The sequence below is a fragment of the Falco biarmicus genome, chromosome 17 (genome assembly GCF_023638135.1).
Source record: "Falco biarmicus isolate bFalBia1 chromosome 17, bFalBia1.pri, whole genome shotgun sequence".
In the NCBI taxonomy this organism is placed as follows: Eukaryota; Metazoa; Chordata; class Aves; order Falconiformes; family Falconidae; genus Falco; species Falco biarmicus.
The window spans coordinates 6,703,967-6,725,426 of record NC_079304.1 but is presented as its reverse complement, the minus strand read 5'-3'; the positions used below and the strand labels follow the sequence as shown (position 1 = coordinate 6,725,426).

The 21,460-nt window shown below is 62.7% G+C and overlaps 2 protein-coding genes across 2 annotated transcripts; one reads left to right on the top strand and one right to left on the bottom strand.

Annotated features, from left to right (window-relative positions):
• Window positions 1-130: 130 nt before the first annotated feature.
• CACNA1F (calcium voltage-gated channel subunit alpha1 F) lies at window positions 131-15,318 on the bottom strand. The gene is given in 61 exon segments (XM_056362762.1): window positions 131-1,386; window positions 1,481-1,516; window positions 1,519-1,737; window positions 1,812-2,086; window positions 2,198-2,326; window positions 2,427-2,574; window positions 2,647-2,766; window positions 2,840-2,970; window positions 3,049-3,150; window positions 3,275-3,377; window positions 3,469-3,565; window positions 3,664-3,791; window positions 3,875-4,034; window positions 4,406-4,497; window positions 4,592-4,657; window positions 4,730-4,858; window positions 4,952-4,972; window positions 5,128-5,211; window positions 5,287-5,397; window positions 5,519-5,677; window positions 5,772-5,973; window positions 6,062-6,208; window positions 6,682-6,734; window positions 6,842-6,949; window positions 7,214-7,301; window positions 7,426-7,532; window positions 7,635-7,694; window positions 7,885-8,014; window positions 8,638-8,689; window positions 8,691-8,771; window positions 8,852-8,909; window positions 8,997-9,051; window positions 9,131-9,215; window positions 9,609-9,708; window positions 9,710-9,730; window positions 10,035-10,159; window positions 10,162-10,241; window positions 10,345-10,570; window positions 10,676-10,836; window positions 11,003-11,029; window positions 11,353-11,431; window positions 11,433-11,441; window positions 11,551-11,634; window positions 11,731-11,790; window positions 11,793-11,893; window positions 11,977-12,014; window positions 12,016-12,081; window positions 12,351-12,449; window positions 12,451-12,528; window positions 12,531-12,550; window positions 12,957-13,050; window positions 13,052-13,110; window positions 13,208-13,265; window positions 13,267-13,351; window positions 13,448-13,512; window positions 13,514-13,552; window positions 13,554-13,589; window positions 14,232-14,288; window positions 14,291-14,339; window positions 14,491-14,737; window positions 14,957-15,318. Coding segments are annotated over 61 exon segments (5,976 nt in total). The 5' UTR covers window positions 14,985-15,318; the 3' UTR covers window positions 131-1,137.
• Window positions 15,319-16,944: 1,626 nt separating this feature from the next.
• Window positions 16,945-21,417, top strand: CCDC22 (coiled-coil domain containing 22; the record flags this gene model as incomplete). Its single annotated transcript, XM_056362761.1, is given in 22 exon segments — window positions 16,945-17,232; window positions 17,715-17,773; window positions 17,776-17,843; window positions 17,845-17,892; window positions 18,124-18,147; window positions 18,149-18,190; window positions 18,192-18,258; window positions 18,358-18,392; window positions 18,394-18,528; window positions 18,601-18,623; window positions 18,705-18,874; window positions 19,125-19,329; window positions 19,674-19,777; window positions 19,930-20,027; window positions 20,127-20,162; window positions 20,165-20,210; window positions 20,213-20,247; window positions 20,476-20,592; window positions 21,062-21,130; window positions 21,132-21,164; window positions 21,284-21,301; window positions 21,304-21,417. Coding segments are annotated over 22 exon segments (1,596 nt in total), but the record flags the coding sequence as incomplete, so codon positions are not given.
• Between the last annotated feature and the right edge of the window lie 43 nt (window positions 21,418-21,460).

Sequence of the window (21,460 nt, the reverse complement as noted above, 5' to 3'; positions counted from 1 at the left end):
ACCACCACCGTTTTCTGTTCTTAGGATAAAGAGGTGAACTCCTCCTACTTTAAGGAAAACCTTTTTTTTTTTTTTTTTTTTTTTTTTTTCCTCGGGAAAACATTAAAAAAAACTTAAGCTAAAGCCTTCCTCTTTTGAGGTAAATGGATATCCCTTTTCCTGAGGTAAAAAACCTCCCTTTCCTTTAGGTAACCCCCTCTTTTTGAGAACAAACATTTTTGGAGGAAACCCACTCCTTTTCTGAGGTAATTATCCCTTTTCGCAAGGAAAAGATGTAGGGTTGTTTCTGAGGTAACCTTGTTTTGGGTTGGTTAGTTGAGGGAAAATCCTCTTTTTTTTCTGAGGACCCCCCCCCTTTTTTTTTTAGCAAAAGACATTTTTTCTAGGAAAACCCCTTTGTTTTCTGTAGTAAGTACTTTTCCTGAAGAAAAGACCCTCCCTTTTTCTGAGGTAAATTTTGCTTTTTAGGTAACCCCCATTTTGAGGGGTTGTTTCTGAGGAAAAATCCTGTTTTCTGAGGAATCCCCTTTTTTAGAAAAAAAATTCTTTTTTTGAAAGCCCGTTTTCTGTAGTAAAGACCCTCCCTTTTACTGAGGTCAAATTTTTTTTGTGATAACCTCCTGTTTTGGGTTGGTTGGTTGAGGCAAAATCCTTTTTTTCTGAAAAACTCACCCCCCCTTTTTTTTTTTAGCAAACTTTATTTTTTTGAGGAAAACGCCTTTGTTTTCTGCGGTAACCTTCCCCTTTTCCCAAGGAAAAGACCCTCTCTTTTTCTGAGGTAAACTTTTTTTGAGGTAACCCTCATTTTGAGGGGTTGTTGCTGAGGAAAAATCCTGTTGTCTGAGGAAACCTGTTTTTTTAGCAAAAAAAAGTGTGTTTTTGAGGAAAACCCTTTCGTTTTCTGAGGGTAAATACCCCTTTTCCCCAGAAGACCCTCCCTTTTTCTGAGGTAAACTTTTTTTTTTGAGGTGATGCCCAGTTTGAGGGGTTGGTTCTGAGGAAAACTGCCATTTTTCTGAGGCTGCCCCCCTTTCCTTTGAGAGGAGAAACTTTTTCTGAGGAAAACTCTGCTTTTGTGTTACGGGAAAAATATCTTTTGAGGAAAAGCACTATTTTTTGTGTGCGGTGGGAGCCCGCCTAGAACCCGCCGACACAGGCCATCTCATCCGCCAGCTCCTCCTCGGCCGGCGGCCGCAGCGGCTCCTCGTCGCTGTAGATGGCGGCGCTGGCGGGTGGTGGGGCGGGCCGGCGGCGGGTCAGCAGGTCGGCGGCCGCACTCTCCATCTCATCCATCGTCATGTCACAGGCGTCTGCGATCTCCCGCTTGGCCACAGCCACGAACTTGGGGTCGCGGGCAAACAGCCCCAGCCCCTCGGAGATGAGCACCTGGGGGGCGGGCAGGGGAAGGCGCTGGTACCGGGTGGGACCCCCCCCCCACTGCCCCAATCCCCAACACCCCCACCCCACCCAGCGCACTCACGGCTTCCACCAGGCTGTCAGCTGAGCCACGGGCCAGCGCTTCCCGTGGGCCGCAGGGCCGCAGGCGGAGGGGGCCAGGGGGACCACGGTCCCCCACGAACCAGCGGGAGAGCGGTGGCACCCCACAGCCCCCTGCCCTGGTGGCGGGCTGCCCTCCACCAGGATGAGGGGTGCGTAGAGGACGTGCCCGCGGGTGGGCGCCGTGGCCCAGGCCTGCGAGGAGCCCCCCAGGCGCCACGTCTCGGAGCTGCCGTAACCCTGGTGGGGACAGGAGGTTGTGAGAGGGGTTTGCGACATGCTCGACCATACCCCCGCCCCACGGTGCGTGGTACCTGTGGCCGGGCCGGGCCGGGGGGGCCCGAGGGGTTGTAGGTGCCTGGGATGGGCTCGTCGTCGCAGCTGCCCTGGCGCCGCAGGCACTGGATGGTGAAGGAGGGCTTGCGGCCGGCGGGCGTTGGGGGCAGCAGGCGGCGCCGCTTGAGCTGCTGCCCCTCGAGGGTCCCGTTGTGGAGGGCGAAGTGCCGGGCGGGTAGCGGGCAGCGACCCTCCCCGTGGCACCTGTCCAGCCCAGCGCGGGGGCTGGGGAGCGGGCAGGGTCCCTGGTGACCTGGAGGGGGGACAGATGGCATAAGGACACCCGATGGGTGCCCACCATGTCCTTCCCCCCAGTTGTGGGGTGACCCCCTGGTGTCGGAGGGGATGGGGGGTGTGGTCGTACCTGTCCCCCACCCACCGGCGGCGGGGGGCTGAGCCCTCCAGGTCCTCCTCATGGCTGCCATCCCCCGCTGGCTCCTCACCACTCTCAGCAGGTGCTGCCTCGTCCTCGCCCCCCTCCTCCTCGCGCCGCCTGCGCGCAAGCACATGAGGACCCCTGCCATAGCACCCTGCCACAGCACCCCGCCACAACTCTGCGGGGATCCCCGGTGTCTGGGTGCCCCCAGCCCCACCCCAGCCGTACCTGCCACCTGGGTGATGGGGGGTGGTGTGGGGAAGGGGCGCGGGGTCCTCCCCGTTGGTGGGGGCCAGGCTGGGGGCCTGGGGGGGCTCCCCCAGGCTGGGGGGGCTGGGGGCGGAGCCATACAGTGTCTCAGGGGCCTGCAAAAAAGGGGTTGGGCTTGTGATGGGTGTGGCCTGTGGGCGTGGCCCGATATCAGGGGTGGGGCTTACAGCATAAGTCAGCTGCTCCTGCTCCTCCTGGGTGCTGGTGGGTCCTACATCCCCCTCCAGGTCACAGCTCAGCGCCCGCCGCATCTCGGGTCCCAGTGCCTGCAGCGTCTGCAGCCCGGCCTGCAGCGGGATGGAGGATGTCACAGCAGGGACCCCCCCTCCCCCCACCCCACCCCCCGGGGCGGGGGCCCACCTGCAGTGCACACTCGTTGCTGGGGCCAGCGCTGGGGCCCAGCATCCCCCGCTCCTTCCGCCGCCGGAACTTGCGGAAATAGTCCTGGATCAGGAATGTGGCGTAGAACTTGCCCACGGTGACCTCCTCCTCTGCGGGGTGGGGGGGCACACAGCGGGGTCAGGGGTGCGCCGTGGGAGGAGGGGGCGCCTCGGGGGGGACACACTCACCCTCAGGTGGGGGGATGACCTCATCCAGCAGCTTGGGCTTCGTCCTCTTCCAGATCTTCTTGATCACAGCGCGCAGCTCCTTGTTGGCCACATCCAGGTTCCCTGAGGGGGGCAGGTAGGGGTGGAGGCAGGGAAGGCGGGGCTGCCCCACCCTGACTGCCACACCCCGCTACCCTGTAGGGGTCCCAAAGGGTCTGCGTGTCGTCCCCCCATCCCAGCTCCCAACCTTCTGTCTTGATCTTGAGTGAGGTGCGGACCAGGGCGAAGAGGGTGGCGTTGAAGGTCACGGTGCCGTCTGAGTTCAGGGGCATGTTCATGGCCACCAGGCGCTGGCATGACGGGAATGGGGGGGGGGAGGGGATGTGTGCGTGAATCGAGGCATCGGGGGTGCCTCCCCCCCACCCCCAGACCCCAGCTGACCTTGCAGGCGACGCGGTGGGGGCAGAGCTTCCCAAAGCCCAGCGGGGGCTGGATCCGGCGCAGCAGCGTCACCACGTCGAGGTGCTTGATGCGGCCCCTGTGGCGCAGGAGGGTGTTGGAGGGTGTCACTGGGGGGGGAGAGGGGGTGCACGCCTGGGTGCCTCTGGCTGGGGGAGGGGGTGGCAGGTGACAGACCTGGCGGCAGGGTCGTACTCAGACCAGACGCGCTTGAACTCGTCCAGGTGGTGGGGGCCCAGGATGGACCAGTCGCGCGTCAGGTAGTCGAAGTTGTCCATGATGACGGCCACAAAGAGGTTGATGATCTGGGGCAGGGGGAGCGGCAGCGTTGGAGGGGAGGGTGGGTTGCTGCGGCAGCGCTGTGGGGCAGCGGTGCCGTGGGGCTCACCAGGAAGGCGCAGAGCATGAAGAAGCTGATGAAGTAGGCGATGGCGAAGTTGCTGCCGCAGGTGAACTCCTCCCCCGGCTCCGTGTCCGACTCGGGGTCGCAGCGCTTGCCCGGCAGGCTGGCCAGCATGATCTCCTGCCAGGCCTCCCCCGTGGCGCACCTGCACCCCACAGCGCCCTACAGGGCCTCTCCGCACCCTATAGGCCCCTCTGGACTCTATAGGGCCCCCACGCACCCCCTGACCCACATGTGCTCGCCTGCTAGGCCTATAGACACCCTATAGAGTGACGCTGCAGGACATGGCCCACAGGAGAGGCCTATAGGAACCCTACAGAGATGCTGCAGGGAGGCCAGGGACACTATAGGGAGCCTATAGCGATTCTGTAGGTACCGCACAGCGACCCAAGGGCCCCTAATGAATGGCGGCTCCCAAATGCCACAGGGAGCACGTGCGGACCCCACCCGGGTCCTATAGGAATCCCAGAGCCCCGCCCCCCTCCCCCCCACCATAGGGACCCCCCCAAGCCCCACCTGAAGAGCAGCAGCACGGCCTGTGGGAAGGTCTGGAAGTTGTTGTTGCGGTTGATCTGGGTCCCGTCCTGCAGCGCCACCTTCCCGAAGGTCTGGGGTGGGGGTGGGGATGGGGGGGAGGGTGGGGGGACACGGTGAGGCTGTCGGTGTGTGGGACCACCCCCACTTCGCCCTGCGCCCCCTCACCTGCATGCCAATGACAGCATAGATGAAGAAGATCATGGCGATAAGGAGGGCGACGTAGGGCAGGGCCTGTGTGGGGCAGAGCAGGGGCATGAGAGGATGTCACACCCCCCGCCCCCCCGTGTCCCCACCGTGTCCCACCTGGAAGGACTTGACGAAAGTCCAGAGCAGGGTGCGGATGCCCTCGCCCTTGGAGAGCAGCTTCACCAAACGCATCACCCGGAAGAGGCGGAAGAAGGTGATGGAGATGCGGGAGCTGTCCTCTGAGCTCTGCCAGGGGTGGGGGGGGCACAGGGCGATGCTGAGGGGGGCCCCAAAACTCCTGTGCACCCCCCACCCCAACCCCCCCAGACCCCCCCATACCTCGCCAACGTGACCCCCATTCTGTCGCACACAGCATGATGATGGAGATGGGACAGACAGATGGACATGAGGACCACAGACATGGAGCAGCCGGGGGGACCCCAAAACCTCCCAGGTCCTGGGGACCCCCGGGGAAAAAAAGGGGGGGGGGGGCGGGCAGGGCGTGCATGACTCACGTTGACCTCCGTGACAGCAATGTCCACCACGCTGCCCACCACAATGAGGGCATCAAAGGTGTTCCAGGCATCGCAGAAGTAGTGCTGCGTACGGGGTGGGGGTGAGGACCCGCCCCCTCCTTGTGTGACCCCCTCCCCCCCCTCCCAACGCGCGCCTACCCGTGGTTTGAAGGCGATGATCTTCAGCACCATCTCGACAGTGAAGAGCCCCGTGAACACCATATTGAGCAGGTCCATCACGTAGTTGAAAGGCTTGGATTGCTCATAGTGCTTTGCAGGGGCAGATGGGGGGGGCCTGTAACCACCCACTCCCCCCACCCCAACCCCTCGGGGACCCCAAATGTCCCCTAGCCCCGTCCTCACCACCACGGTCCCTCGTCCCACCCCCAACCTGGACGGCCAGGGCGATAGTGTTGAGAAGGATGAGGACGAACATGATGTACTCGAAGGCGGTGGAGTTGACCATGGCCCAGACACGGTACTGGGTGCGGTTCTTGGGGATGTAGCGTCGCAGCGGCTGCGCCTTCAGGGCGTACTCCACGCACTGCCGCTGCGGGCGAGGGTGACACCGCTGGCTGCCATGGGGCGCACCACCGGCAGCTGGGGGTTGGGTGACAGGGTGACACTGCAGCATCCCCAGGCACCTGGTTCTTGTCCAGCTCGCAGTTGCGGTACTCGCTCTCCCCCTGCGCCCGGAAGGTGATGATGACGAAGCCGACAAAGATGTTCATCATGAAGAAGGCGATGACGATGATGTAGACGATGAAGAAGATGGAGATCTCCACCCGGTAGTTGTAGATGGGACCCTGGTCCTCGGCATTGGCATCGATGGCCTTGTACAGCAACCTGGGGGGATGGGACAGGGACGATGTGGTGGGGTTGAGGGACCCCCCACTGCAGGGGGCATCGCATCCCCTCACTGCCCGGGACTCACGCGGGCCAGCCCTCGAAGGTGGAGACGGTGAAGAGCGCCATCATCCCCGCCAGCACGTTGTCAAAGTTGAAGTCGCTGTTGTGCCACAGGCGCTCGCGCACCGAGGGGTGGGAGACGTCCCCGTCCTTGTACACCAGGAAGGTGCCCCTGCACGTGAGGGGGGGGGGACGACGATGACAGCTGGGACACCGCGTCTGGGGGGGACAGGGACTCCGCACGGGTAGGGACAGAGGTACAGCCCCGCTCACACACAGTACACTCACAACATGCACTCAAATCACACCCTACAACTGCACACCACCTACATGTAAGCTAAACTCGCACTCGGCCCACACTCACACTCACACTGCACTCTCAGTCTCAGGGTACACCCTCACAGCCTACACTCACTCTACACTCAGCCTGCACTCATAGTTGAGCCTACACTCACCCAGTGCCCACACTTGCACTTTTTCTCCACTCGCAACCTCCAGTCATACTCGGCTCACGCTGCACCTACAGCCCACCCTCACTCCCCAGTCCCACCCTGCGCTCACCGCCCACCCACACTCACACTCGCTCTTGAGGACCACCAGGACAGGTTGGGGGTGTGGGGGAGCCACTGGGGGGCCAGGACTCACTTGCACTCTCCTGGCGTATGCTTGGCCTCGTCGGTGCAGCTGTAGAACTTACCCTGAGGAAACTGGGGGTCAGGGGGACTCTGGCCCCTGGGGGTGTCTGGGGCGACCCCGGCCCCTGAGGGGGGGGTTTGGGGACCCCCCAGGCCCTGTCCCCCCTCACCTTGAAGAGCTGCACCCCGATGCAGGCGAACATGAACTGCAGCAGCGTGGTGACGATCATGATGTTGCCGATGGTGCGGATGGCCACGAAGACGCACTGTACCACATGCTGGGGACGGGGACAGACGGACGTCAGGGACGCCGGGACACACAGGGGACACAGGGACAACAGGGATGCTGGGGACACTGGGACACCTGGACCACCCTTGTATCGGGGACAAGAGGGACACCCGTGCTCCCCGTCAGCACCCCAGTGACACCCACACTACAGGTAGGGGACCCCAGTGCTCCCAGTCCCACCAGTACAGCCTGCAGGACACCACAGGTACTTCCGGGTGCCCCCTGCCCCCTCCCAGTGCTCCCAGTGTGGCACCTTGAGGCCCTTGGCGCGGTTGATGGCTCGCAGGGGCCGCAGGACGCGCAGGACCCGCAGGATCTTCACCACCGAAATGGCGCTGGAGCTGCCGCGGGTGGCAGGGGACACCAGTGCTCCCAGTGCCCCCAGCAGCTTTCCCAGTGCCTCCAGCGGCACTCCCAGTGCTTCCCAGCACCCCCAGTGCCTCCCAGTGCCCCTGCCCGGCTCACTGGATGCCGAAGGAGATGAGGGAGACGCTGACCACCAGCAGGTCGAGGAGGTTGAACCAGTTGCGGCAGAAGGAGCCTTTGTGCAGGAAGGCGCCAAAGGCCGTCATCTGGGGGAGACCGTCAGCCCCTCAGCAGGGACCCCCCAAAACCGGGGAACCCCCCCAAACCCCTGGGGGACCCCCCCAAACCCCTGGGGGACCCCCGCGTACCTTAAGCAGGATCTCCACGGTGAAGATGGAGGTGAAAGCGTAGTCAAAGTAGCCCAAGATCTGGGGGGGGAGCGTGGGAAACGGGGTAACCCCGACACCCCGCAGGGCCCCCTCCCCCACCAGGCCCCCCCGCCCCCCCCCCCAGGCCCCCCCCAACTCCTCCCAGCGCCCCACCGGGCAAGCAGCTCCCCAGCCCGCGATGGGGTGAGTGAGCCCCTCCCCATTCTCCCAGTTCCCCCCAGTAGCCCACGTGGTTGCGGGGCGAGTGGGCGCGGACGGGGTCCTCGGCAGCCAGCGAGACGCTGCTCAGGATGATGAAGACGAGGATGAGGTTGGTGAAGATGTGGTGGTGGATGAGGGCGTGGCACCGCACCCGCAGCCTGTGCCGAGCACGCATTAGCACCAGTGCTCCCAGTTAGTTACTCCCAGTGCTTTCCCCCCCTGTTCCCAGTTTACTGGGTGGCCCTTCCCCAGTGCTCCCAGCCCCCCCGCCCCAACCCAGTTAGTCCCAGTTTCCCCTCAGGCATCCCCAGTCCCCATCATAGGTCACACAGTGACACCAGAGCCAGTATCCCAGTGCTCCCAGCTCCCCCAGCTTGTATTTCCAGTCCCAAACCCACTGTATCTGTTGTGTCCCCAGTACCAGTCCCAGTGCTCCCCATACTCCCAGTCCCACCATGTCCCTTGTGCTCCATGCCCCAGTTCTCCCAGTCCTCCCAGTTTCTCCCCGTCCCAGCCTCCCCGTGTTTCATGTCCCCAGCTCCAGTACTCCCAGTCCCAGTGCTCCCAGTCCATTCTCCCAGTCCCAGTGCTCCCTGTACTCCCAGTCCCAGCTCCCCCTGTACTCCCAGTCCCACCATGTCCCTTGTGCCCCAGTGCTCTCAGTGCCCCAGCCTTCCAGCCCCAGTGCATCCAGTACCTCCAGTTTCTCCCCCCTCCCAGCCTCCCAGTGTTCCGTGTCCCCAGCCCCAGTATTCCCAGTGCTCCCAGTGCCCCCTCTTACGGATTGGTGCTGCTCAGCAGGAAGAAGGCGCTGCCCTCGGGGATCGGCACCACCTTGGGTTTGGGGGGTTCCTCCAGGGTCTCCAGCCGGGCCCCCCCCAGACTGTCCCGCTCCCCCCGCAGCCTCCTCGTCACCTGCAAGGGACCGTTGCGGCGGGCGCTGTCACCCCCCCACCGCCACCCGTGGGCCCTGGCAGCCTGGCAGTGACGCTCACCTTCCTCGCTGCCCTCTTCCTCCTCCTCTTCCTCCTCCTGCTGCTGCTCCCCCTCAATCTGGGAGGGGAAAAGGGGGGGAGGGGGGGCGCTGAGTGCGTAAGGGCTGTGCACGCGCTGCAGGGGGGGGGCCCTGCTCACACTCACCTTCACACTCACGTCCTGGCTCCCTGCGCCGCTCTCCGCCTCCCCAGGCTTGTCCCTGGCGGGGGGGGGGACAACACGGGGGCTCAGCCGCAGGGCCCAGGCGTCTGGGTGCCCCCCGCTGCGGCCCCACTCACTTTTTATCGCCCCCCCGAGTTGATGTTGTCGCCGGTCGGGCCAAGTTGTCCACCGCGATGGCCAAGAAGACGTTGAGGAGGATGTCTGCGAGGAGCAAAGGGTTAACCAGTGCTCCCAGTTAGCCCCCCCCCAGTGCCCCTCTTGCCGGGTTTGTGCCTGCTCTCAGTCCGTCCCCCCGCTGCTCTCAGTGTCTCATTCCCAACTGTGGTGGCTCCCATACCAGCTCCCCAGTTACCCCGTGCTTTGTTCCCAGTCCCTCCCAGTATCCTCCCCCCATTACCCACTCCCAGTATCATCCCGCCAGTTACCCGCTCCCAGTATCTTCCCCCCCAGTTACCCGCTCCCCATATCCTCCCCCCATTACACGCTCCCAGTACCCCTCCCCCCATTACACGCTCCCAGTATCCTCCCCCCAGTTACCCACTCCCAGTATCCCCCCAGTTACCCACTCCCAGTATCCCCAGTATGCCCACGTACAGTTCCCGCAGATGAAGAGGATGACGAAGTAGACGCAGACGAGCATTCCGGGGAAGACGGGGCCACCGTACGCCATGATCCCGTCGTACATCACCGCATTTCCAGTCCTCTCCAGTCAGGATCTGGGGGTCCCCACACACCGGGGGTCACCTCAAAACCTCAGCGTCCCCCCTCTCACGTCACCAGTACACCCCCCCAGTGCTCCCAGTATGCTGCCACCTCCCAGTCCTCTGTCAGGGCATGGCATCACCTCAGAGTGAGGGTGAGGGAGCGTATTTTGGGACACCCCATGGGTTTTGGGGTGCCCCATTCAATTTGCCCCCCCCCCCAGGTTCCAGGGACCCCGTGGATTCTGAGGTCCCCCATGGGGTTTTGGGGTCTCCTACAGGTCTCAGGGTCCCCCCCTCCCCCGGGGTTTCGGGGTACCTGGAAGACGGTGAGCAGAGCCTGAGGGAAGGTGTCGAAGGTGCTGCGCTTGGTCTGGGTCTCATCGAAGCTGAAGCGACCCCCGAAGAGCTGCATGCCCAGCAGGGCGAAGATGATGATGAAGGGAAGAGCAGGAGCAGGAGGGAAGCGATGGACTTCATGGAGTTCAACAAGGAGCCCACCAAGTTGCTCAGTGATGCCCAGTGCCTACAGGACGCTGGGGTTACTGGAAGGACTGGGACCGCGACTGGTAGAATGGCCAGAGTGGGCTGGTGCCGCACATCCCCGCGCCCTGGCACCGTCCCCTCACCGGGTGACTTTAAAGACGCGGAGGAGGCGGACGCAGCGCAGGACGGAGATGCCCAGGGGCTCCATGGCCCCTCGTTCCACCAGCGCCGTCTCCAGCACCCCGCCACACACCACGAAGCAGTCGAAGCGGTTGAAGAAGCTGGCGAAGTAAGAGGCGGGGCCCAGGGCGTACAGCTTTAGCACCATCTCAGCGGCGAACAACGACAGCAGCGCCTTGTTGGCATAAGCTTTTTTTTTTTTGGCAAGGATAAGAAGAGGTTTTTGAGGACACCCTCCCCCCACCAAAAAAAAATAATCTGGGGGTGCTGGGGGGTGCTGGGGGGCGGTTGTACCTTGCGTTTCGGTGAGCCACTGGGGCTGCCCGTGGTGCTCGGAGGCGATGGTGAGGGTGTTGAGGAACACCAGGAGCAAGACGGTCCAGTAGAAGGAGACAGATTTCACCGCCCCGCGGCACCGCCGGCGCCACAGGCGGTTCAGGCGGCGCAGGCGGCGCCTGAGGGGGGGGGTGCGTTTGGGGGTACAGGGGGAATGGGGAAAGACAGGCGGTGGTATTTTGGGGTTATGGAGACACCCTGTCATGGGGGAGGTGTTGTAGGGGGGCCCCACTGTGTGACCCCCCTTTTTTTCCACCACCCCCACTAAATTTTTCCTTCACTCACCAAAATTTCGTCTTTGTAATTTTGCCCCTGGGGAGGAAAAAGCACAGAGTCACCCCAAAATTTAGGGGGGATCCTGAGAGGAAGCTGTGGTCATCGCGGGAGGGGGGAAGTGGGGGTACCTGGCAGGGGGTCATTAGGGGTGCTGGGGTCAGTTTTGGGGGTCCTGGGGGGCACTTAGGAGCTTCCTGCAGCTACAGGGAGGGGGTTCCCAGGTGGCGTTGAGGCGCAGTGGGGCTCAGTTTTGGGATCCAGGGGGGCACCGCGGCGATGAATGATATTTGGGGGGGGAAGGAGGGTCGTGGGGGGGCGACGGGGGAGTCCCAGACCCCAGGGCCTGTTTTGGCACTCACAAGCAGCGGTCACAGGCAGTCGGCTGCGCATCCTCCTCACCCGCCGTCTCAGTGTTGACTGACGTTGTCTCGCTGCCGGGGAAGGCTGGCTGGGGACACAGGGGCAGGGCAAGGGCTGTCAAAGGGAACCCCGATATCGGGGGGTGGGGGTGTCGCTGGCACGCAAACGCCGTGGGGGAGCCGGTGGGGGGTTGTTACCGTGGGTGTCGGTGGAGTGACTGGCGTGCCGCAACCACTTCAGCCGGGGTTTCCGCTTCCCCATCAGGTCCTCGGCGGTCAGGCCTGTGGTTGCAGGGGGGCACACGGAGGTTTTGGGGTGCTGAGGATTGGAGGGGGCCCCCCCGCTGTGACACACCCCACCCCCTAGAACCCACTTACGGTGCTTCTCATGTTCCCCTTCCTCCTCGTCACCCTCCAGGTCCCTCAGCCTGGGTGATCCCAGTCCATGTAGCCCCGGAGATCTTCCTCCATCTGCTGCTTCTCCCTCAGCTTCTGGAAGTCTCCGCGGGCCTTGGCCTTCTCACGCTCCTTGGAGAACTCCCTTGAAGAGGGAAGGCACAGAGGTGACCCGCCCCCCACGCACACGCTAACAGCACGCTAATTACACACTAACAACGCCCTCACCCGCTCAGCACCCCCAGCACCAAGTTGAGGACGAAGAAGGGAGCCGAAGATGACGAGGCTGACAAAGTAAATCCAGGGTAGCTCGTGCCCCATCGCGTCCTGCATCTGTAAGGGGGGGGGGGAATGTGGTAGTAGGGTGGGATTTGGGGTGACAGTGATGGGATTTGGGAGTAAGAGGGGTGATTTGGGGTGACAGGGGACCCCAGACCCACCCCTCAGAGGTGTGTGGGGTGATGCAGGTGACGCTTGGGCACTGGCAGAGGTTTGGGGGGTCCGTCCTGGCAGCGAGAAGGTTCAGGGAGGATTCTGGGGGGCTGAGGGAGGTGTTAAGGATTTTGGGGGGGGGGGGGTGGTGAGAATCCTGGGGGGCTCACCCAGTAGAGGACGTCGGTCCAGCCCTCCATGGTGATGCACTGGAAGACGGTGAGCATGGCAAAGAAGAAGTTGTCGAAGTTGGTGATGCCGCCATTGGGGACCCTCCCAGCGGCCCCGACACTCGGTGTTGTTCTGCAGGCAGGCGCGGCCATGCCCCGAAAAAGCGCAAGGGGGAGGGGGTCGTCCTCCGATTCTAAATCTGGGGGAGGGGGAAATGTGGGGGGGGGGTTAGCACCCCTAAAATAGGGTTGGGGGTCCCCCTGGGGCATTACGGGGGAGTGGGGGGGGAGTGGGGGGTATGAGTGCACAGAGAGACGGAGCAAGGAGAGCTGGGAGCACCCCTCTGTGTGGGGGCAAAATCAGGGCGCGGGGGGCTGGGGGTGTGTCTCATATAGAGTGAGGGGAGGGCTTGGGTTGTGCGGGGAAGGTCAAGGGCTCTAAGGGGCATCTCGGGGTGCTGAGGGGGCCCATGTGCCCTTCGCTGGGGTGTCACTGGGTGGGTAGGGGTCCACAAATGCCCTTCACTGAGGGACCCGGACACTGTGGGGGTCCCTGGGAGCGGGGCATGGGGTGGTGACACCCACCCCCCTCCCCCATGCCATTACCAGATCCGATGAAGAAACAGGTCTTGTGCATGCGGCCGATGAAGAGCTCGAGGCCGATGATGGCATAGATGATGATGACGAAGAGGACGAGCAGGGGCGATGTGCAGGAGCGGCACCATGGCTTTCATGATGGAGTTGAGGACGATGTGAAGACCTGGAGGGAAAAACAGTGGGGGGTGGGCTGGCAGGAGGTGGGGAGGCCCCCAAAAAACTGTGCCACGCCTGATTTCCCCCCCCCAAACCAATCTCACTTGGAACGCCAGAGACAAGGCGGAGGGGCCGGAGGACGCGGAAGGCACGCAGGGCTTTGGACATCGAAGCCCCCTGGTTTCCCGCTCATGTGGTGAGCTTCGCCGGGTTTGTGCGACGCCTGCTCCAGGATGACACTGAAGAGCCTGAGGGAGATTTTTGGGGGTGGGACACACACACACATACGCATTTTGCACCCCCTCTCTTCACTTGTGTCCACCCCCCCGGGGACGATTCCTCACCCCACAATGACGATGACAAAGTCAAGGAGGTTCCAGCCATTGCGGATGTAGGCGCTGGGGTGCAGGGACCAGCCCGTAGGCGATGATCTTCAGGAAGGTCTCGACCCGTGAAGATGATGAGGAAGACGTACTCCACCTGCTCCTGGAAGCAGGGAGAGGGGGCACGTGGGGGGGGGACCCCAGCATTTGGGGCTGCCCCCGTCGTATAACCCCCCCACCAGGGGCTCTGTGGGGTGGCTCGGCACCCCCTTCTCCCAGGGGACAAAGGTCACCCACCCTGGGTGTCCCCACCTCCCCCTCCCCATGTCGCCTTTCTCCTCGGGAAAAAGGGGACAGTGGCATTTGGGATCCCTCCATCCTGCTTCCCAGCATCCCCTTCTCCAGGGACCCAGGTGTCTGGGGCAGCTAAGCTGGGATTAGCGCCTACCCCGGCGCCGGGTAAGCTGCTTAAGGCAACGGCACACGCGTGTGCGAGGGGGAACACGTGTGGCACGTGCCTCAGGGAACCCAGACATCCAGGAAGCTCTCTGCCCCCCCCCCAGACATCCCCCCTCTGCACAAAGTGTCTGGGGACCCCACTGTCCTTCCCCCCAGCCCCCCCCACATTCCCACCGAGGGGCAGACCCCCACATTCCTGATTCCTTCCGGCACCCAAAGCGGCTTCATTAAGCATTATCCCTAAACGAGGTAAACCAGCACCTGACTGGGACCAGTTAAGGATACTGGATGTGGAGGGGGGGGGGGTTGACCTCCCTTTTTTTGGGGGGGGTAGGGGGGGCCTCACCAGGTTGTGGTTTGAAGCATTGGAGTCGTCCTCGGGGAAGGGGATGTAGACACCCAGGGGCCCACGCAGTTGGCAAAGATGGTGGCGAGGATGAGGATGTCGAAGGGCCTGTGATTAAAGCGAAGGGGGGGGGGGGCAGCAGGTAGGGGGGCTGCTCCCCAGCTTCCCCCCCCCGCACCGAGCTGGTCCCCCACTGCTGCATCCCCCCGTGGGGCCCCAAAACTTATTATTTTTCCCCCAAAAAAAAAACCCAGCTCACTTCCACTCGACAATGCTGATTGCCGCACGGCGGATGGGGTTGTTGAGGCGGAGGCAGAAGAGGGGCACGAGGGGAGCGATGGACCCCCCCCGGAACCCTGACCCTTGTGTTTGGGGTGGGGGGGTCGTCGCTGACGGTGACCTGGGGGGGGTCCCTCCGCCTGCTGGACCCCCATTGCCTTCGGCTATCGGCCACCCCAGGGGCTGTGCCATGGCTTCAGTGAAGGACGGCACCTCCTTGGGGGGTCCTGGGGGTGGGGAGGACAGTCAAGGGAGAGACAAGGACTCCCCAAACCTTCCCAGATCCCCCCCCAAAGCCTTCCAACCACGGGAACCCCCTGGCCACACAGGGACCACCCCTGAATGCCCACGGTCCCACAGACCAGGGACCTCCCCATCTCATTGGGAACCCCCCCACTTTTTCCCAAGGATCCCCATATCCTCTCTGAGACCCCCCCAAGACTCACCCTCTCCATTCTCCTCTGACTCTGACATGGTGAGGGCTGTCCGGGCTGGATGTTGCTGGAATCCAGGGGTACCTGTTGGGGGTCAGGGGGGGTAATTTTAGGGGTATCCGGTAGGGTTCAGGTAACCTGAGGGTCTGGAAGAGCGTGTTTGGATAGTCCGAGGGACTTTCAAGGGGATTTGGGGGCATCTGTTGGGGTTTGGGAACATTTAAAGGATATATAAGGGGTATGTAAGGGGGTGGGGGGGGTATTTGGGGAGGGTGGGGTGTATTTTGGGGAGGTTCAGGGGTGTTTAGGAGGGTCTGTGGGTGCTGGGGTAGCTCCTGGGCCCTCCCCACGGCTTGTCCTGCGATCCCCGGCTCATCACTGCTGGGAGATTAAGGGCTTAGCAATGAGGGTGTGTGAGAGATGGGGAGGGCGGTGCTGCCCATGCACCGGGGCACAAGAGCGTGTGAGGGGAGCAGGGGCACAAGCATGACAGGGATGGGGAGGGGGCTCACATGGGCGGATTGGGGGGACAGGGATGTGGCATATGCACGTGTGAGGGGTGCGCTGTCACCACTTCACACCTCAGCTGCCCCCTCACACCCCGCAGGTGCCATTTCCCCCCCTTTTCTGCCCCTCACGGATGCCATTTCCCCTCACAGGTGCCATTTCCCCCCCTCACCTGCCTCTCACATGATTTAAAGAATCAATTTTCAATATTCGCATGAGTGGAGGTTATCTTTATTTGGCAGCAGTGGGTGCATGGGGGGATCGCTCCACCCAAAGTCATGCACACCCAAAGTGATGAACTATCTCATATTCATACAATAAAACAATGAATATTCAATTAACGCCTGTACATACTACCTAAACGCACCTACTCTCCCCTTCGTGACGTTAATTAGCTTATCAGTCCTTCGCGCTTGCGCAAATTCTTCCAAGAATTGTGGGCAGGGGTCTCCAGGACATGGGCAGTGGTCTTTGGGAGGAAGGCCGTAGGCCTTCCTCATGGTGTACTTTTCACCCTTTGCCTGGAATGTGATGGTCTTGCAAGCTTGCAGTGTTCTTATCGGTCCGAGCTAATTTATGTCCTTGTCGACCATCTCTGTCTTATTCTTGTTTCTTTCAGTCACTCCCTCTAAATAACTTATAAACAGGCCCCTTGTTAGAGAAAGTTAAGAGAGAGAGAAACAGGCCCCTTCTTTCGTTAGTTATTTCATTAATTATCTTTTTAAAACTATATGGTTACATGACCTAATTACTATATCTACATTCTTTGAGTAAATATATTTACACTTAATTTACTGTCCCTATTCCATACAATTTCTTCATATCATTAGGACCAAGTGTCTTTTCAAAAATAACAGAAATCCAAAGCCTCGGTAGTTAGTACATTCTTTACGTCACCAATTCAAGAATTCAGTGCATCCTCAAAGTCAGTAATGAGGGTCTCTGAACGTTTATCAACTCTTGGACAAACGAAGGCGGGGGGCACTTTGTTCTTTAAATAAATTGTACATAGTTCATTATTCAGTTTCCCCTCACAGGCACCGTTTCCCCCCTCACCTGCCCCTCACAGGTGCCATTTCCCCTCACAGGCACCGTTTCCCCCCCCCCTCACCTGCCCCTCACAGGTGCCGTTTCCCCTCGCAGGCACCATTTTCCCCCTCACCTGCCCCTCACAGGTGCCCATTTCCCCTCACAGGCACCGTTTCCCCCCCCCTCACCTGCCCCTCACAGGTGCCGTTTCCCCTCGCAGGCACCATTTTCCCCCTCACCTGCCCCTCACAGGTGCCATTTCCCCTCACAGGCACCGTTTCCCCCCCTCACCTGCCCCTCACAGGTGCCGTTTCCCCTCACAGGCACAGTTTCCCCCCCTCACCTGCCCCTCACAGGTGCCGTTTCCCCTCACAGGCACCATTTTCCCCCTCACCTGCTCCTCACTGGCTCCGTTTCCCCGTTCACGAGGCACCATATCCCCTCACGCAGCCGCTCGCGCCTCGCGCCCCTCACAGTTTCCCGCCTCAGCCGTGCCTCGCGCCGCCTACACCTCCCGTCGTGCCCCGCGCCGCCGCCTACACCTCCCGTCGTGCCCCGCGCCGGGCAGCCTCGGTTTCGCGGCGGGCCCCGCCTCACGTGACAGGCGGCGGGGGCTGGCGGGGGTTGCGGGACGGCTGGGGGACCCCCCCCCCCAGACCCCCGCCCCGGGATTTGGGGGCCCCTCCGACCCACCCCCCAAACATGGAGGAGGTGGACAAAATCCTGATCCACTCCCTGCGGCAGGCGGGGACGTGAGTGGAGAGCGGCGGGACGTGAGGGGGGAGTCTGGGGTGGGGAGGGGGGGCTGCGGAGGGGTGGGGGGGTGGTTGGGGATTTGGGGGGAGGGGTCTCTGGGATTGGGGGGGGGCGGGGGATTTGTGGGTTTCTGGGATGGGGGCGCACTGAAGAGTTTTGGGGGGTCTGGGGGGAGAACGGATGACCTGGGGGGAAGTTTGGGGGGATCACTAGAGGGGGAACCCTAAGGAGTTTGGGGGGGACCTGGGGGGGACCTGGTAGATTTGGGGGGGGGGCACTGGGGGAGCACCCCCACGATTTGGGGGGGAAGGTCCTGTGGAACACCCTAAAAAACGGGGGGGGAAGGTCTGAGGGGCACCCCTAAGAATTTGGGGGGGGGGGGGGGAGCGCCTGGAGGGCTGTGTGTGACACCTGGGGGGCGGTCAGGATTTTGGGGGGTCTCCACCCCAGTGCCCCCCACCCACCCCCACCCCCCCAGGCCGGTGCCCCCCGAGGTGCAGAGTGTGCGGGACCTCTCCCCGGAGCTGGTGGTGGAGGCGGCGTGCGCTGCCTGCGGGCTGTGCGCCCGGCGTTGGGGGTCCCCCTCAGCCCCCTCCTGCCCCCCGGCCATCTCTGCCCGCTTCCGACTCGCTTCCGACCTCGCCGCTGCGTGCCAGGTACTCCCCAAAAAAACCCTCAAGGGACCCCAAAAAAGTCCAGTCACCCCCAAAATTAAGGATCCCCAGCCCACTCCCATCACTCTCTCCAAGGAGCTGGGGATTTGTGGGTGACGTGGGGGTACTAAACCTTGCTACCCTGCTCTTAAAAAAAAAACAAACCACCCAATTTTTAAAAAGTGACCCCCCAAAATTTTGGGGTGACCCCCGATTCCCCATTCTCACCCTCAGGAGCTGGGATTTGGGGGAGATGTGGGGGTACCAGACCTTCCTCTATAGCTCCGAGCACGACACTCGCCCGCCTGCTCCTCTTCCTCGTAGAAAAGCTGCCACGGGACGACAGCGAGAGAGGGGCTGAACCCCCCGGTATGGATTTGAGGGAGGGTCCCTGGTATTTTTGGGGACCCCCCCCCCCCCGTGGTTTTTATTGAGGGGGCTCATCCCTTCCCTGTCCTTTTTCTCTAGGGAAATCGGGGGTCTTACTACGAGCCATTGGAGCCCCGCATCCAGGAGCAGCTGGGGACCCCCTGGGTGCCCCCCGTTTGCCGCACACCCCAGCTGCAGCGCCCTGCAGGTGAATTTAGCAGGGGGAGACCCCCCCCCAAATTGTCGGGGACCCCCTGGCGGGAAGAATTACCCCATTAATTAATCGGTTTTAGGGCACCTGGTCGCCTTCACCCCTTCGCTACCCTGCCCCGCTGGTTCTAGCCCCAAAGTGGGGGGACCCCCAGGTAAGACCCCGGGGGGTCAATTGAGGGGGAGGTCCTTGCTTTGGGGGGGTGGGTCTGCTCACCCCCTGCTTGTCCCCACAGAGCTGCAGGAGTATTTTGGGGGGTGCTGCCCCCCCTGTGCCAGCGCAGCCCCCCCGTTTCTACCAAGACCCCCCCAGCCTTGCTGGAGACCCATGCCGCCCAGCTCAGCACCCGCCATGACTGGGAGGCTGAGTGGGGGGGGCCTGGCCTGGCCTCCCGCCTGCCCCCCCCAGGTGAGACCCCCCCCACCCCTCTTCTTGGGGGGGGGGGGTTGCTGGGTGGGGGGTCTCCAGGGGTCCCCAGAACTTGGGGTGTGGGTGGTCCTGTGGGTCCCACTCTTTTCTTAATGGGGGGGGGGGTCTGTGGGTGTGACCCCCATTCTCTGAGTCCTGGGGGGGTGAGGGGGGGAGGTGTGTGTTATGGGGCTGTTTTGGGGGGGTGGTCTCTGTGGGTCTGATCCCCCCCCCCTTTTCTCATTCCAGGAATATTTGGGGCGGAAGCGACTCCGTGCTCGGCTCCGGGCCCTGGAGCCCCTGCGCCAGGTCTGCCCCCCCCACCTCCAGGGACCCCCCCTGGACCCTGCTTGGCTCCAAGAGGCTTTTGGGGCTGGGGGGGCCGGGGGGGCCCTGCCTAAGGGGTCCCGCTTCACCCGTGCCCAGCACCTGACCCACAAGCAGGTGGGGGGGCAGGGAGGGCTGGGGATGTTTTGGGGGGCCTGCTGGAGGGCTGGGGGGTATTTTGGGGGGAGCTGCAGAGCTTCTGAAGGGCTGGAGGGTATTTTGGGGGGGCGGGCTGGGGGGTGTTTTGGGGGGGGCTGCAGAGCTTCTGAAGGGCTGAGGGGTATTTTGGGGGGGCTGCTGGGGGGCTGGGAGGTATTTTGGGGGGGCCTGCTGGAGGGCTGGGGGTGTTTTTGCGGGGGCTGCAGAGCTTCTGAAGTGCTGAGGGGTATTTTGGGGGGGCTGCTGGAGGGCTGGGGGCATTTTGGGGGGGCTGGGGGGGCTGACCTGCTGCGGGGGTCTCATCCCACAGGACCCCCCAGATTGTGCTGCAGCAGATCCAGGTGGCTGCCGAGACCCTGCACCCCTCAAAGAGCTCTGAGGAAGTAAGCGGATGGGCCGGGGGGAGGGGGGCGTGTGTTGTTCACTCTGAACCCTACTGATGGCTGCTGGTGCACGCCGAACCCCAGCAACAGCTCTGCCGGGTAGGTGTTCACTCTGGAGCCTACTGATGGCGCCACTTTGAAGGGGTTTCTCGCTCCCCAGGGTGCAGGGGCACACCAGGCCAGCGAGGAGGTGGCCCCTGGAGGCGACCCTGGCCCGGCTAGAGACTGAAATCGAGGGCTGCCGCAGGGAGATGCGGGACGCCCAGCTCAGCCTCACCCAGGTGGGTGCCGCGGGGCGGGGGGGGGGGGGGGGGGGGGGTTTAAGGGGGTGGGGGTGGGGTGTTTTGGGGTGCCCTGACAGTGCTGCATCCCCCCCGCAGGTGGAGGCGGAGGTGCAGCAGGGGCCGGCTGGCGCTGGGGGGGCCGGGAGGATGCCCTCAGGCTGAAGGCGCAGGCGATTGAACTGCTCCAGACGCCCAGAACAACATGGCCAAGCTCCAGGTGAGGATTTTGGGGTGTCCCCTGGAGGGAGGGGGGCTCGGTGGCTGTCGGGGAGGGGGGGCTGTGAGTCTGTTTGGGACCACAGCAGGCACGGGGAGGGCGTTTGGGGGGGCTGTTCTGGGTATACAGGTGCCTTAGTGGCAGAGGGAAGGGGAGAAGTTTGGGGTGGGGGAAGCATTTTGGGGTGGGGGGGACATTTCGGGGGGTGCCCTGACCCTGCTTCCCCAGCTGGTGGTGGAGGCGAGCAGCCGCCGCATCGTCAGCCTGGTGGGGCAGTGGGAGCGGCACCGGGGACCCCTCCTTGACGAGTACCGGCATCTCCGAGCCCTGCATGACTCTGCTCAGGTAAAGTGGAGGGGACCCTAGGGTCTGCCCCCCCACTTTTTGGGGGTCCCTAGGTCTCTCCCTGGTAGCTTCTGCAGGTCCCTGGGGGCCTCTGGGGGTCCCTTCCCAGTGGGTTTGGGGTGCCCAGGTCCCCCCCAAGTGGGTTTGGGAGTCCCCTGGGGTCCCTTAGCAGTAGTTTGGGGGTCCCCCGGTCTCTCCCCAATAGGTTCTGGGGGTCCCTGGGAGCTCTGGGATCCTCTTCCCAATGGACTCTGGGGTGCCCAGATCCCCCCCAAAGTGGGTTTTGGGGTCCCTGAGGGCTCTGTAGTCCCTTCCCCAGGGCTTTGGAACTCTGGGGTCCCTTCCCGATGGGTTTTGGGGTACTGGGAGTCCGTTCTCGGGGGTTTTGGGGTCTCGGTGGTAACCCCCGGTGGGTTTGGGGGGTCCCTGACACACACACCCCCTTTTTTTTTTACCCCTCCTACCCCAGCTGGAGTCGTCGCGGCGGCTGTCGGAGATCCGAGCCCTGCACGAGCGCAGCCGCTTGGCCGCCGCCGAAGGCCCGGCGCAAGGAAGAGCTGTACAAGCAACTAGTGAGCACCCATGGGTGGGGAGGGTGATTTGGGGGGGGGGGGGGGGCGATGTCTCGGGGCAGGGGGGGCCCTCGCTTTCACGCACCCTCCCCGTGACCACCAGCGCTCCCCGGATGCAGGTGGCAGAGCTGGAGGGCGCTGCCCCGGGGACATCTCGCGTGCCGTCTACACCCAGCGCATCCTGGAGATCGTGGGCAACATCCGCAAGCAGAAGGAGGAGATCGGCAAGGTCGGGGGTGGGGAGGAGATTGGGGGGGGGGGCTCTGGGGGTATTGGGGGGGGATGGAATTTTTTTG